General features: G+C 37.3%; 1 protein-coding gene and 3 pseudogenes across 4 annotated transcripts in view; all 4 read right to left on the bottom strand.

The window, feature by feature from the left end:
* Nucleotides 1-4625: 4625 nt before the first annotated feature.
* Nucleotides 4626-16501, bottom strand: part of Plekhh2 (pleckstrin homology, MyTH4 and FERM domain containing H2) — a 109853-nt gene continuing 97977 nt past the window's right edge. For 2 of the 4 annotated variants that reach the window (XM_070025492.1, XM_070025491.1), the window contains 3 exons: nt 15824-15913; nt 12698-12832; nt 4626-7278 (listed from right to left, as the gene is read on the bottom strand). In XM_070025492.1, coding sequence (XP_069881593.1) covers nt 7093-7278; nt 12698-12832; nt 15824-15913 — 411 coding nt within the window. In that variant the 3' untranslated portion in view covers nt 4626-7092. The remainder of the gene's footprint in view (nt 7279-12697; nt 12833-15823; nt 15914-16501) is intronic. The other 2 variants (XM_070025489.1, XM_070025490.1) reach the window with 1 other exon arrangement.
* LOC138829028 (DNA endonuclease RBBP8 pseudogene) lies at nt 8599-9257 on the bottom strand (annotated as a pseudogene).
* Nucleotides 9073-10572, bottom strand: LOC138829317 (DNA endonuclease RBBP8 pseudogene; annotated as a pseudogene).
* LOC138829316 (DNA endonuclease RBBP8-like) lies at nt 10571-12205 on the bottom strand (annotated as a pseudogene).

The following is a 16501-nucleotide window of genomic DNA, read 5'->3' as shown; positions in this document are numbered from 1 at the left end:
GAATGGAAGTCCTAGGAATTAACTAAAAACATAGACTAAGCCTTAAAACTGAAAATAAGGCATGTGATTTTAATGTTTTTCAACTTTCTGAATGTTTACTTGTATTATGTTATATGCAGCAGTGACATTTATTAATAAGTTAGTGAGGCATGTACATCTATATACTTCATTAGTGCAAATTTTTGTTTGATTTCTAGGAATTCTTAAATCAATAACAAACATTAGGTTATTAATATATGAAAGGCTTTTGTTACACAGGGTAAAATGTAGAGAAGACAAGATCCTAACCTGTGAGAAAGATGGACAGTTAATTATAATCATTACCTGAGATGAGTGATATAAGCTATTGCAGAAGAGGTACAAAACTAACCTGAGAACAGAAATACCGAATTATGTCTGTAAGTGTTGGTGAAAGATTCTTGGCAGTTACTGTATTTGATCTGTGTTTGAATGCTGGGTAGACCCAGACTCTCTTATGTGAGATGCCCTGAATATTTGAAGATTCTCTCCAACCCTCTAACGTTTGATTTAGTTTTTTTTTTTTTAATACCGTAATGTTTAAGAAAGGATCTGAAAATGGATCTTAGACTCAGTAGGATGTGGTATCTGAGGCAGGAGGATGGAAAGTTCAAGGCCAGTATGAACTAATATTGAATTCCAGGCTGGGCTACACAGTAAGATCCTAAAAAGAAAGAGAGGGAAAGATGGAGAGAAGGGAGAGGGAGGGAGGGAAAGAGGGAGAAGTGAAGGAAAGAAGGAGGCAGAAAGGAAGGAAGAACACCTAGATTCCTGACTCAGCCATACAAGTTGCAATATTGCCACATTGTGTAAATTATTTATCTGAACCTTACTTTCTGGCTCTGTTAAAGGAAATGCTTAGGAATTTTAAATGAGATAAATAAATGCAAAGCACAACTTAAATGTGTGACACATTATAGGCACACATTGCAGGTACTTTATTGTTATGTGATAAACTGCAGGTCAGTATTTTTTTCTTTGCAGTGCTGGGGATCAAACTCAAGGCCTCCTGCAAAGCGAGGCAAATGTTCTACCATTGAGAGCGTCCTCAGTCTGCATGGTGACTTGGAATAAAGAACCATTAAGGAATCCATTCCCAGGAATGAGGCAATTTGATTGATGGAAGACAAAGTCTTTGCAACAAAAAGAAATTCTGTGAGCCCTTTGGTATAGTTGGGAGGCAGAGAAGGCTACAGTTGCACATGGAAAAGAATGTAATGAGAATGCAGTTCAGGGGGAATAAAGATGATTTTAAAAGAGGCTGAAATATCTCTCACTGAATTAACATCTATATTTCGATACTAACCAGGCTGCAAGTGCATAAACTAACAAAACATGGAACAGATTGTAATGAATTATGATTTTGGTTCTGGACCTTTAGAATCCTTTGTATGCTTGCAAGGAATTCCTGTTGGTCTTTTAACAAGAATGGCATCTGGGTTTTGTCGTGGTGGTTGTTTTTACCAAGTACATGCTATGTAGTAGACACAGTACTGTTGTTTTTTTTTTTTTAAAGAATGTAACTGTTTGGATACCAGATATGTACTTGGAGGGAGCCTTAGTTACAGGAAAAGTAAAGACTGAGTTCTCTTTTTACCAGAGTAGGCACTTGGACCAAGATCCTTCTACTTTATGATTTCTGTCATAGCTGGGATGACAGGCCACCACCATGCTGAATTTTTATCAAGATGGAATTGGAAACTCTTTTTTACCTAGGTTGGCCTTCAACAATGCTCTTCCCAATCTCAGCCTCCTGAGTACCTAAGATTCCAGGCATGAGCCATTGTGTCTGGATGAAGCCAAATAAAATTTAAAAATAGAATTGTGCCGTGACTAGACCTGAGTTTGAGTGAGATAATTTTTTGCAGCTGCATGAACGTTATTTTCTTGGAGCCTAGAAAACCATACGGAGGATATTAAACAATAGCCAGGAAAGTGACAAAAGTTTTATATTTTTTTCTCTTTGTTTTCAAGGTTATATAAGCTTCTTGTAGGAAAAAAGTGTATAAAAAAAGAAACTGGATGAAATGTCAGCCCCCAAAATAACCATTAAACATTTTGACGTGCTTTAACAAAGTGTTTTAAGTATTGGGATTATAGTGGGTGGAGATGGGAGGGAAAAACTGGGAGAGAGAAAGGGAAGGGGTAGACATTGTCCTAAAAGAAATATACTCTTTACCTGACTTATGTAACTGTAACCCCTCTGTACGTCACCTTTATAACAAAACTAAAAAATTGAAGAAAAAGAAGAATTGGGATTGTAAAGTTCATTAACACCCTTACTTTAACATGTATATTTAACCCATATCCATTACAAATGTATCCTGAATATAACTTGCATGGTTTCATGTTACATTTGGAGATATTCTTTTTATCAAAAGGCATTTGCATGATGTTAAGTTTGAGGTGGCCCTGAGTGAACACCTATCATGATTTGCGTTCATCAGTCTTTCCTTGGAATTTTTTCAAATTAGAATTGGGAAAAGCAAGCTTCTCCTGCTTTTTAAGAGATTAGCTTAGACTCTGTTAAGTGAAGAATGTCACTTTGTGGAGAACACAAAACAGATGTGCATCCGTGTGAAGTGTCTTGGCACACATCTCATGGTTCTGGCTGTCCCAAAGGTGCATCCTTACTATGATTTCATTGTTCAGCTCTCCCTTTGATTATATGAAATATTCTAGTATCTTTGTGGGAAAAAGGTCTTTCTCACTTTCATGTAAGTTAGTTCAGATCAACTGTTTGGAAATTATAGTAAAAAGAGGCTGTTTAATATAGTTACTAGACTATAGAGTAAGGCCTTAAGAAAAAGGGAGAAAAATGCTTCTCTTGTATGATGAGCTAATGTTCCCACTAACCAACTCTTGGGGGCACAGAGACTGAGAACCAGGCATGGAGGGCATGGTTAGTTTAGGTAACATCCAGGACACCTGGACCATACTCTGCAGTTAGATCACTGGCAACCTTAAAAAAATATTTAAGCTGGGTGCTGGTGGCTCACACCTGTAATCCTAGCTACTCAGGAGGCTGAGATCTGAAGATCACGGTTCAAAGCCAGCCCGGGCAGGAAAGTCCGTGAGACTCTTATCTCCAATAAACCATCAGAAAGCTGGAAGTGGCACTAGTCTTAAGCTGAAGAGCTGAGTGATAGCCCCATGACCACCAACAACAACTACAAAAGATATTTTAATAGACCAGTGGAGGCTTGGCATAAGTGTCATAAGGATGAGGGGAGAATCAGAATTTGCAAGCTCTTATGAGGTTATATACTTTCCATACACTTTCTGATAGAGGCAACTCTTACCAGAATTTGATAGTGCTTTCCGAAAATTCAAGCCAGTAATTCAAAGCCACTGACTCTATTACACAGCATTCAGTTCTTAGGGAATTTAATAAGAGCCACATAGTGAGAGAGTTACCTTTCCCTAAACACTGTGACTACTGACAAAGGGTTGTCTGAATGTCAGAAAACCACAACATAAACCTGGCAGTTCTTTAGAAAGCTTTCTCTCTTCCCCATCCTCCCTTCCTCTCTACCACCATTTATTAGGTTATGTTAGCAAAGCACTAGAAGGAAAGATACTCCATATTCAAATACTGTGATGAATATTTGTGTCTTACTTTGTAGTTACTTGCTAATAGGTGTTTCTTTTGCTGACTGATATTCCTTGCTTACTATTATTGAATTATAAAGTAATTAGAAAGTCATATAATGATGACTTTGGGATTGGTGACGATTGTAAAGGTAGCTCTAGAATCACTATGATTAATTTAGGCAAGATTAAATTCAACAATAAAATCACAGTTTAGAGCTAGTGTAGATCTCACCACTTCACTCAAGCCTCCTGATCGTGCTTACTATTGATGGACCAACCTTTCCAGTTAAATCCTCAAGAATCTGTTTCTTGGTACCACTGTGAAATGGGCATATATTACTTTACCCTAAATATCTATGTGTAAACTTACCTTAATTTGAAATTTGAAGGATGAAATTTCTGTTAGTCAAATCTCTTCCCTCTTTGAGGGAAAAGAGAGTGGGGGAGATGTGGAAACTTCCTCAACCCTTCTTCCTGCTCCTCAATTCCCCCACCCCCACACTGCTGGAGCCTCTTCCCCACAGAATCAATACAGGGTCCACCAGCCTTAAGGAAGGTGGATTCCAAGGAATCTGAGAGGACGGTGTATGAGGGAAATGTGTTCTTAGCATCCCAGGAACAGGTACATCCTTTTACTAGGATTACACTTCAGTTCAATTATGGTTTATGCACTGTTTTAAGAATCTTAAGTATTTTTTTCCTATGACAAAAAAATTCCCAAACATCTCATTTATAAATATATTTTTGGAACAGTTTCCTAAAATATTGTGATAAACTACTCTTGGAAACAGAGTTAAATTTATTTCCAAGGGATGACAATATTTTACTTTACATATACACTTCAGAATATTTAAAATAAAAATTCTGAACATAATCCATTAAACTGATCTGAGAGAAATAAGTTCTCTTAAGGAGTTTATTAATAGAAATCATTGGAAAACATGATTTTGTTTATATAGTATATACATATCATGTGCATACATATGTATTAAAGTTTCAATCCGCCCAAACAAGTTCTTTTTATATGGATAAAACAAAGAAATGCCAAAGACAAAGCATGAATCAAAGAGGAAGAGTTATAACTACCATTTTCATCAAAGTACACCTCAGCTTTTGACAATGAAAACATTAGGTATTTCTTGAAGATTATTCAAAAGATAATGCTCAAAGTTGGGTTTTGTAAATCATTTATTATGATTGAAAGGAAAGAAAATGATAGGAGACAAATATTACAATTAAACATCAAACATTCTCTTGTAACCAATCATAATAACATACTTTGAATTTTTAAATGGCTATAGAAAAGAAAAAATTTTCACATCATCAGTTACAGAAAATTGATTTCTTTCCATCAAAATATTTTATTTTAGTTCTATCAAAACTAAATGCCAACTACGGTTTGAGCCATGCCTTCACAACTTAGTTTTTAAGTTAGAGGGTTAGTTTTTAAGTTTGAGAGGGTAGGAGGGCTCACTAGATGGTGAATAAACTATTGCCTGAGAATAAAATTTTTGCACATAGTTAACAGCCTTGCAAAACCTCTGGCTCACCAGCTAATGACTATGAAATGGATTTCTGGGAGCTCTGGAATGCTACTTAATCACAGACAAAAGACTCCTCTGAGAGTTCTTCCACATTGGTTATCAGTTTATTCTCAAAAACATATTTGTTTACTCAGTGAGTGATTATGGCTCAAAAACTATAGGGGAAATAGTTAAGGGAAATTCATTTCTATGTGTTTTAAGAAATCTTATCATTGCCAATAAAACACACTATTACTTGGGCAATGTATTTCTTGGCTCTGTTCCTTCAAGGCTGACTTTTAAAAGGCTTAGTGAACAATACATTGCCACAGTGAGAAAACAGCAAAGAAAATATGAAGGTTCTGACAAGAAATTAACTCAGCAGCTAGTATTTTTCTCAAACGGGTTAAAAAATAAGACACACAAAGTGACACATACATATCCAAAAATAAATACAAATATTCTACACATAAATTAAGGATATTCATGATTACATTAAACATTTCTATAATTTTCATGACATCACAGTTTCATTTTTATCATGAATACTAATTACACCATTTTGACACACACTGGAATATACTGACCACTTATGTAACCTAGTAAAGTAATATATTTCAATTTAATTTCAATTAAAATTTTACTTCCTTTGTGGGAAGAATATTTTCTTCTTTTCCTTTTCTCTTCCTTTCTTCCTTTTTCTTTGCACTACCTTAGATTTAATCTTAGGCCCCACCCTTCTAAAGTTTGCTTGCTGAAGCTCCCCCTTCTGAGCCTTGCTTTTTGCCAATTATTTTGGAGAAAGGGTCATGGGATTTTTCTGGTGGACTGACTTTAATCCGCTGAACCTCAGCCTCCTAAGTTGCTATGGTGACAAGTATGAGAACCACAAGTACCTGACATAAACTTTTCTTTAAAAAAATATTTTTGCTGGAGTTGGAGATCAGTGGTAGAGTACCAACCTAGTATATATGAGGCCTTGCATTTGCTAACCAGATTTTTTTTTTAAATGACATACCTGTAATGCTTGTACTCAGGAGGCAAAGACAGGAGGATGTTTGAAGCCAGCCTGGGGGACATAGTGAGTTCAATGCTAGTCTAGGATACAAAGTAAAACCCTGTCTCAAACAAACAAACAAACAGACCACCCCAAAAATGAGAGATTTATCTTCACACTATAATCAGGAAGGACTAGATGAAAGGCAAAGCTTTATGAACTGACTTTTCTTTGAAAGATACTATTATTTAACAAAGCAAGGTCAAGTTGACTTAGCACCAAATGCAATGAAATGTGGGGCAATATTCCAGTGAACTTGTGCTATGCTGACAACAGCCAAGGAATGCCAGGAATCACTGTATCTCTTGAAACTTTATACTCCAGTGGTCAGCAAAGGTGACAAGGTATACTTTCTAATACCCACAGTGTCTGGTTACCTAACTCCTGTTTTCTCATGTAATGATTCATAGAGCCCGAAACTTTATTGCACTTGCTCTAAAAATTTATTCTAACAGTACCTCAAATCTTTCCAAACACTATCTCATTAATTAAAAGCACATTCAATCATAGAACCTTCATATTTGGCAGTGAGCTTTTCCAAATAATCAACTGGTTTACCAAATGAGAGTTTGGAACTTTCCTTTTAAACACTGCCAGAATGTTAAAATGTAAAAAAGAAAAAATAAAAAATAAGCATGATGTCTCTCTTGGCCAGGAAGAAAAGACGAGGGGGGAAGAAGAATTCTAACCTATTTAATCTAAGAAAATAAGCTTGTTGGCCAATATCTTATTTATGTTTTATTGTTATTCAAATATTTAAGAGTCAGCTAAGAGAGTGTAACCTCATATTGCTAAAGTCTGGAATGCTGGTATGTGGGTGCCACAATGGCAGGATGTAAACAAACTTGGTTGCAACCTCTGCTCAGAGGACAAGCAGTGAACAGTCAGATTCTGGAGCCGTCAGAGTAAGGTGGGGCCTTTGGTGGGTCTGCTGCCTGACAGCAGGGGCTGGCCTCCTACTGTCCCGGCTTGGGGTCCCGGCGCCCTGGTGGAGAGCAGTGCTGGAGCAGAGAGGTGGTGAATCGCTGCCTTTTGCTGATAAGCATTGTTGATGTAACTGGCGATCAAAAGAGTGATTTCAAGAATCTAAAACAAGAAAACCAGAGAAGCTTACCAATTTTAAGAGTGAAGGCTTGGCCTTGAGTCATCTCATTTGCAACTACCCAGTCACCAAGATTCCCTTTCTCTTCAAATCCAACAATGAAGTCCTTACTCTTCAGTACTATCAAGGTATCCGTACATTTTTCTATTACCTCAACTGGCAGAAAAAGTAAATCTCAAAATTTAGCCAGGGCTGGTGGGTCACACATTTAATCCTATCTACTCAAGAGGCTGAGATCTGAGGATGGCAGTTTGAAGCCTGATCTGGCAGTAAAGTCCCTGAGTCTCTCATCTCCAATTAATTTCCAAAAAGTTGATCCTGGAACTGTGGTTCAAGTACTAGAGCACCAGCCTTGACAAAAGAGCTTAGGGACAGCACCCACACCTGGAGTTTAAGCCCTAGTACCAGCAGCAAGACAAACAAACAAGACCATCCAAATTAGTAACACTATGAGGAAAAGTGCTGGTCAGTATACAACTCTTGTCAGGTGTCTTAAATTCACATTTGTAAATATTGGAGTTAGGAAAGTCAGTGTATCATATCAACTCTTTATTAAAACTAACAAAACAAAACAAAACTGAGTATGCCATAATCTTTTAAACTCCTGGCTGATTTTACTTAAGTATAGACTTAATTAGGGAATACATCTGCCATTTTTTTTAAAGTTCCAGATGCTAAAGACATTGTCTTTTCAGGGAACAATTTTAAGATAAAGTTTTAGGAAAATCATTTTTTATCCTTCATTAAAATCAGAATTACATGTTAGAAAATAGCTCTTATACTACTTAGAAATGTTAAAAAAAAACACTACATGATTTGTTGAAAACAGCAAACGAACAAGTATGTTTTAATTATAAAACTCCTCTTTTGTGTGTTAGGAAAATGTCACTTAAACATATTTTTAATAGAAAACTGATTTATAAATCAATTTATAGAAGATAACAAAATCAATAACTAAAATACTTTAGCATCTATGTCTTCTGCTCCTTGCCTTTTGGAGCAAGCACTGCATTCTAATAAGGCTGTTGTCTTTTTTTTTTTTTTTAAAGGGACAGAAATTAGCATCTTCCTTAATGTAATCTCTTTCTATTGCAAGTCTAAGTGGAAAAAAAAATCATTTTCCAGAAATTCTCTGGTGTTTTGGGTGGAATAGAGCAAAATCAATGTTTTGAGCAGGAAGCCAACTTCTCTTCTTTCTTCCGCAGGCATATCTACATAATACATTTCACATTCCTACATGTCTGCCCAAGCAATTTTCTTCTCTTTTTTCCCAAACCATCTCAATATGAGGAAAAATTTGCAAGCTAATCTCTCTCTCCCTTCTCTTTCTCATTGCCTTTAAAATATGGCTCCACAAAGCTTTCTAGTTGACTCTATCTTGTTTATCACCATGTGTGTTGAGTTCCTTGGTAGCCATTGCCAATTCCTTCTCTTCATGTGCTACCTGAGAGCAGCTGTCAAACAGAATCCAAACTCTTCATGTGATGTCCAATTAAACACACCTTCCAAGCTATCATTCATTTTTCTTTCTCCACTTGGGCTTTTCTCTCTCTTTCTTTGCTTCCTCATTTTCAAAAGCATGGTTTCACTCAGCAATGTACAATCCATGTCTACAATCTCTCCTGCTAATCTTGACTGACTGCCATCTTCATATTTATTACAGTAACATCCATTTTATACCGAGAGAGATCCACCACAGGGCCTACACCACACTGGATATTTTCAACGGACACATCTGGGTTCCTTGAAAAGCATTCTTTTGAGCAATTCCATAGGGATTTAAATGAAGAACTAAGGCAATTTCACATCTGCACGGACTGGTCCGGTTTCCATTTTATTGACTCGGGAGAACCAGAGCCCTTCATGTCATCAAAACAGATTCTCTTGGCTCCAAACTTTCTTATGGACATAATGGGATTTTGAAGATGGAATTTTCTTCTTTTATTTCTAATAGTGTTTTATGGTTTGGATAGGATTAACTCACAGACTGGAAGATGTACTCTTGCAAACAGAGCTCTTCTGGGAAATCTCTGGTTAATACGCAGCTCTCACTCAAGGGCCTATGGTTGGAGGAAGAGTCCTTTGAAATGGGCTTCTAAGTCTCCTAAATAATCACTTGCTTGATTTTTTTTTGACATCTCACTTCTTTGGCTTTTCTTTTCTTTTTTTTTTTTTTTTTTGGGTCCGGTCGTGGGGCCTGAACTCTGGGCCTGAGAGCTGTCCCTCAGCTCTTCAGCTCAAGGCTAGTGCTCTACCACTTGAGCCACAGTGCCACTCCGGCTTTTTTCTTTTTTTGCTTTTGTGGTGCTGAGGAACTGAACCCAGGACCTCAGGCATGCAAGGCAAGTGCTCTACCACTGAGCCAACTTCCCAGCCCCTTTGGCTTTTCTCTTGATGCTGAGTAGCTGGATATTGATCAGACAGATTAGAGGTTTATCTTCTATGTGGTCCTCCATTGGTGACTCTCCATTGGAAAAGGAAAAGCATTTTCATTATCAAAAGAGGCTTAGAGACAGTTTATCTCCTGTTTATTTTCTTCCTTAGTCTTCTTTGTTTTGGATGTTCTGCCTCCCAGTGATTTCAGGACAACCAAATATTTATAAGTAATAATTTCTTTAATGAGCTTACATGGATTTACTTGAACTTTTATGTGTTTATCAGAAGATGACTGGCTAAAGATCTTGTTCAAGTCAGGCCCAAGACAATGATGAGTGAAGGAGTTACTATCTTAAGATTTTGATTTAATTTCTCTGATCTAGAAATAGAAATGTTGCTAAAGGGGGGTGTTTTCAGGGAGACTTTTTCCCTCATTGTATCTAAAAAAAGGGACAAATTTGTTTTCAAACCCAAATTACTTTTCCCATCAGTGGTAGCTACAAATACTGGAGGTAACACTTGAGGACTCAATGGTTGGGGAGGAGTCTTTGAAATAGAATCTGAAAATCTTGAACAGTCCTTATTATTCTTCATACATTCCAGACAGGGGTAAAAGCAATCTCAAGAGAGCTCAAAAGGCTTTGAGGTTCAGATTCTTCTTGAACATTAAACTTTTAGCAACAACTAGCTAAATTAAGAGATGAGATCTGTGTGGGATAATTGCTTATTACATGTATTTTAGCCAGTGAAGAATGATTTTGATCAGAAGTGTTAGCTACTAGAATTTCATTTTCCTTTGAGTCATGTTGTAAATGAGTTGAAGCCTTAAGACACTTTTCTTTTTTTTTTTTGGGTCTAGTCGTGGGCCTGAACTCTGGGCCTGGGTACTGTCCCTCAGCTCTTCAGCTTAAGGCTAGCGCTCTACCGCTTAACCACAGCACCACTTCTGGCTTTTTTCTTTTTTGCTTATGTGGTGCTGAGGAATTGAACCCAGGGCCTCAAGCATGCAAGGCAAATGCTCTACCACTGAGCCACCTTCCCAACCCTAAGACACTTTTCTTAAATCATTTTTACCAGTGTTCTGATTTAGCATGTGTTCTCTGTATGTATCGAACATGGAGATTCTCCTTCCTTTGTAAATAATGACAGGAAATGGAAAGGCTGTTATTGGTGAATCTGGAATAATATTTTCTTCACTGTCAAGCTCAGTTGCTTAATGCTGTTGATCATTCTCAGTTTTCTGCTGCAGGTGATTAGAAAGCTTTTAACTTTCTTCCTGAAATGTGTTCTTTCCATCTATAAGTTCTGTAATAACTGTGGATATTTTCAAACTTTTCTATTTTTCTGCATGTTTTTCAGTTACTGCACAACAATAACACAATCTTGCTCTTATGCTCTCTCAGCTGTTGATTTTTGGTGAAGAATTCTTCTAGTCTTTGTGCATCTAACATTCATTCCTTTTTCAGTTTGGTTACTTTTACTTGTAAGCCTTGTACTTCTTTATCGGCCTTGTACTTCTTTAGTTTTGTCCAAAGTTCCTTAAAGTCACTAGATATAACTTCAGAACTAGGTCTTCCACAATTGCTTCCAGAGGGGTTCACACTTCTGCTTAATGTTTTCTGGCCTTTCCTGTTACATTATTTTTATATTAAAATTTTTTTCCCAGTCCTGGGGCTTGAACTCAGAGCTTAGGCACTGTCCCTGAGCTTTTTGCTCAAGGCTAGCACTCTACCACTTGAGCTACAATACCACTTCTGGCTTTCTCTGTGTATGTGGTGCTTGGGAATTGAACCCAGGGCTTCATGCATGCTAGGCAAATACCCTACTGCTGAGCCACATTCCCAGCCCCTCCTGTTACATTATATAGGCGTGAAGTTGTCATTGGATAGCTGAAACATAGCTTCAACTCTTGCTTCAAGGTTCCCAAAAACTTCAGGAGGAAAGTGATGCCCTTTGAGATGTGAGGGATGGACAGCTCACTGTTCTCTTGGCCAGTTCTCTTGCCAGGTAGCCAGTCCCTCAGCTTGGGAAGACTGAGCCTTCTAGTTAGGTGATGCCAGAGTGCAGCCAACCCAGCCCCATTCAGAGGCGGCTGTACCTGCCCTGCCTAAAACTCTGCTCTTTATGCTAATAAGTCCACACAGCAAATAACCCCAAGTAAGAAGGATAACGTTAAAAAAAGTACCCAACAGCAGTCCCTTACTACATGATAGGCCATTTCTTTTTACTTTCTCTTCTTCTCTCTTCTCTTCTCTTCTCTTCTCTTCTCTCTTCCCTCACTCCTTCCCTCCTGTCCGTCCGTCCTTCCTTCCTTCCTTCCTTCCTTCCTTCCTCCCCTTCTTTGTTTTTTTTTTTTTGAGATAGGGTCTATGCCACCCAGACTGAGCTTGAACTTGTACTCTCCTACTTCAGTCTTCCAAATGCTAAGAAATGACTATATGTTTTGAATCTTTCTTTTTTTTTTAATTGTGAAAATACCATATAGAGGGGTTACATTATACGCACTTGGCTATCTACTTTATAAACTTCCTTCATGTAATTCTCAAGCAAAAAGAAGTAGGTAGTATTATATCATTTTTAGTGTCAGTACTGAGGTCTGACCTCAGGGCCTGATGCTTACGTGGTTCACTTGCTCAGTTGATCCTCTACTACTTGAGACATAGGCTGCTTTTGCTGGTTCTTTTGGAGATGGAGTCTCATTAACTTTTCTGCTTGGCTGGCCTCCAACATAACTCTCCAGATCTCAGCCTCTTGAGTAGTTAGGATTACAGACATAAGCCACCATACTTGGTATATACCATTTTATTAGACAAGAAAAACTAAGACTTAAAGTAAGCCAGGATTTTGACCTCTAGTTGTTTAATATTAAGTAACATCTCAATGAAATATCCCTCTGTATAACAAGTACAAGCCAGCAAATTGTTTAAAGTGACATCTGTTTTCTTACCTGGAACAGTCTTTGCTCAATCACTGCCTTAGTATGAACAAAAAATAATGTAAAGAAGTTGGCTAAAGGATTCCACTCACCTTGGGTTTTGCCATGGCGAACAGTAATTTCTCTGTTGGCTTGTCTTTTGAATTTGTATTAATGACTATCATAAAATCATCTTGATAACCTCCAAAGGTCATCAGACTTTTGTATAAATAGCTGACTATTAATCTCTTCAAAGAAAGGAAAAATAAATGTTATATACTATTTACATTCAAAGAAAAATGAGAAATGATAAACATATTTCCATTAATCCCCAGCACCACAAGAAAACAAGAATCTTGAAAAGCTGATATTGACGGGCACTGGTGGCTCATGCCTGTAATCCTAGCTACTCAGGATGCTGAGATCTGAGGATCACGGTTCACAGCCAGGAAAGTCCATGAGACTCTTATCTCCAATAAACCACTAGAAAAACCAGAAGTGGCTCTAGCAGTAAAGCGCTTGCCTTGAGCTGAAGAGCGCAGGGACAGCACCCAAGCCCAGAGTTCAAGCCCCACAACTGACCAAAAAAAAAAAAAAAAAGCTGACATTAATTATGGGCAAGATGTAAAAAAATTTTTCTAACATCAAATATATTATCATCTAAAACTGATAGTAATGATACTAATGTTCTATAGGCATCATCTATCTACCTTTATGATTAAAATATTTGGGAAAAACTCCAATAGAAAAAAAATGCTAATATATTTTCATATGGTCTTTCAGCTATCTCTCTATGTTAGGTTGAGCTACATGAAACTGATTCTTTTTATGGTCTAAAAATAGTCAAACAGTATATTGGCAAGCTTAAAAGGTTCACCCTTGTAGATGGATTATATATATATATAATACACAATAATAATAAACAGTATACATAATACAATTTCTTTGTATAAGTACATATAAATTATGTGTGTAAATACATATAAATTATGTTTGTTTTTTTTAACTGTATTTTTTTTTGTCTTTTCTTTTTTGCTACTGGGGATCGAACCCAGGACATTGCACTTGCTAGGCAAGCGCTTTGCCACTGAGCTACGTCCCAGCCCATAAATTATGTATACTGTTTAACACTGGGCTTTATTTTAAGCTGACAACTTATCATCCACATCTTATGATAACAACTGTAGTTGTGCAACATCATTTTCAATGACTGTAGGCAATCCTTTATTTAATCAATCTTCTATACCAGGATATATGAATCATTTTAGTATTACTAAGTTAATTACTACTTTTGGACAAACTTCATAATGCAAATAACAACAATTTTTTTTGTTATAAAACAAGCAAGAATTGCTGGCTTTAAAAAGTGAGGATAATTTGGAGAAATTTTCCCCAATTCTCTTCTAAAGAGCTTATACCCATTAACATTCTCAGCACAATAGTCACTCCAGCACCATATATTACATTTTTCTTAAATCTCTACACAGTAATTTGTGAAAAGTAGACTCTTACTGTTTGAAGCTGCATTTATTTAATTACTAGTGAAATTAATATGCAAAAATTACCGAATATTTGAATTTCATAAATGGCTTTAGACCATTTATCTATTAGTATGTTCATAACTTTTTCTTTTCTTTTTCAGGGGAGATAGTTGGGGATCCAACCTAGGACATTGCACATGCTCTACACTGAGCAACACTCTCAGCCCCATGATTTTCTTAATGTTTTATAAGACGTATGTTTAGCCGGGTGCCAGTGGCTCATGTCTGTAATCCTAGCTACTCAGGAGGCTGAAACCTGAGGATCAAAGTTCAAAGCCAATCCAGACAGGGAAGTCCGTGAGAATCTTATCTCCAATTAACCATCAAAATGTCAGAAGTAAAGCTGTGGCTCGAGTGGTAGAGCTTAGCCTTGAACACAAAAGCTAAGGACAGCACCAGGCCTGGGGTTCAAGCCCCAGGATGGGCATGAATGCATACACACACACACACACACACACACACACACACACAAACACACACAATACATGTTTATATTAAAATATCTATTCTTTGTCATATATGCAACAAATATTTTTGCCACTAAGTTTCTAAAACAACTTAAACTATATAATTCAAAGACACACAGCCTGAAAACATACTAATAGCTTGCAAGCTTGAGAAGACCATTCCAGCTCTGCATCCTAAGAGTGATAGCCCTAAGAGTCTATTTCCTGTCTCCAAGATCTACTGGGATCTAAGGAACTTCTTTACTTAACTGAGGAACTTGATACTGGTGTGCAATTGTTTGTTGACTTTAAGTCAGTGCTTTTATTATGTCTTCAAGTGGTCCCTGAAAAAACTAAACTGTACTCTGAGAACATAATAAACTTCTACAAAAGAATTTAAGAATTCACAAGGGGAAACTGACTATAATACTAATGGGATATAGTGGTTTCCAAAATTCTTTTTTTTTTTTTTTTTTGGGTCCGGTCATGGGGCCTGAACTCTGGACCTGGGCACTGTCCCTCAGCTCTTCAGCTCAAGGCTAGCGCTCTACCACTTGAGCCACAGCGCCACTTCTGGCTTTTTTCTTTTTTTGCTTATTTGGTGCTGAGGAATCGAATCCAGGGCCTCAGGCATGCAAGGCAAGCGCTCTACCACTGAGCTACCTTCCCAGCCCTTGTTTTGTTTTTTGGCAGTGCTGGTGTTTGAATTCAAGGCTTTACATGTGCTTGGCTTTTTGCTTAGTTGGTGCTCTACCACTTTTGCATCTTGCCTTGCTTATTTTGGAGACGGCAATCCCATAGATTTTTCTGCTTGGGCTGGCTTTGAACATCAGTTTTCTGGATCTCAGCCTTCTGAGTTGATAGGAGTATAGGCATGTGTCGCTGGTGCCTCGCTTACACTGGTTATGTTTGAGAGGATCTCCTGCTCTGGTTTCCTTTGTAGTTAGGATAACTGACCTGTGCTATAGTATCCAGCTCACAGTTGAGAAGGGCTCTCGTGAACTTTCTGATGAGGCTGGTCTTGAATCATGATCTTCTCAGTCTTGGCCTCCAAAGTAGCTAGGCCACTACTCTTATTTAAAAGATAATATTGTATTCATGGTTGTATTTGCAAAATGAGTCCTCACTAGATAGTATTAGAGTGTTTTCTGATTATGAGAAAAATCAGGGTAAAGTATCATTCCTTTCTGTTTGCAATATACTACCAATGGAAATAGTGGTTTTCACATAGAACTTTAGGGTTTTATCTTACCATGGAGTTATGTTCTAAAATGCTTAAACCATTCTCGTTTATAGCCAGCCATATGACAGTATTTCCAAGGGATGATGATGAAGTTAAGGGCTGTTGGAGAAGAAAAATCATTGTATTAAAAATGCTAAACAAAATGACAGAAACATTCCTCAGTCTAAATGCCATCTTATATTTGCCATTATAGGACATCAACAACAAAAAGCATTATTCAAAACTTTCTTGGGGAGGAAGCAGTGTGGCACACTGAAAAGAGCAGTTGGTTTGATGTGGGGAGACCTGACTTTGAGATCCTGCTCTGCCATTTAATAGTAATGCTTGCATTGGGACAAGCTACCCACTCCCTCTGAGTTTTGACTTTCTTATCTTTAACATAGAAACAATAACTTTTATATCTTATTTTTACTCCATGAAGTCAAGAAGATTTTAGAGTTTCCAGGATGGCTATCAACCTAAACTTAAGTCTTACAAAAATTAGGATGGATCATCTGTTATTTGTACATAGTAAAATTTAACACACACACACACACACACACACACACACACACACACACACACACACACTCACACACATCATGCCCAAGTCTTTTCCCTATCTACTAAGGTCTGTTTACAACAGTAAGAAAGCATTAAAAAGGAAGCCACTCAACTCAAGTGTCCATGGATAGACAAAGGAACAAA

The sequence above is a fragment of the Dipodomys merriami genome, unplaced genomic scaffold (genome assembly GCF_024711535.1).
Source record: "Dipodomys merriami isolate MVZ:Mamm:240054 unplaced genomic scaffold, mDipMer1.0.p SCAF_17, whole genome shotgun sequence".
NCBI classification, from domain to species: Eukaryota; Metazoa; Chordata; class Mammalia; order Rodentia; family Heteromyidae; genus Dipodomys; species Dipodomys merriami.
Note: the sequence above shows the minus strand (reverse complement) of the source record. Positions and strands in the feature narration are given on the sequence as shown.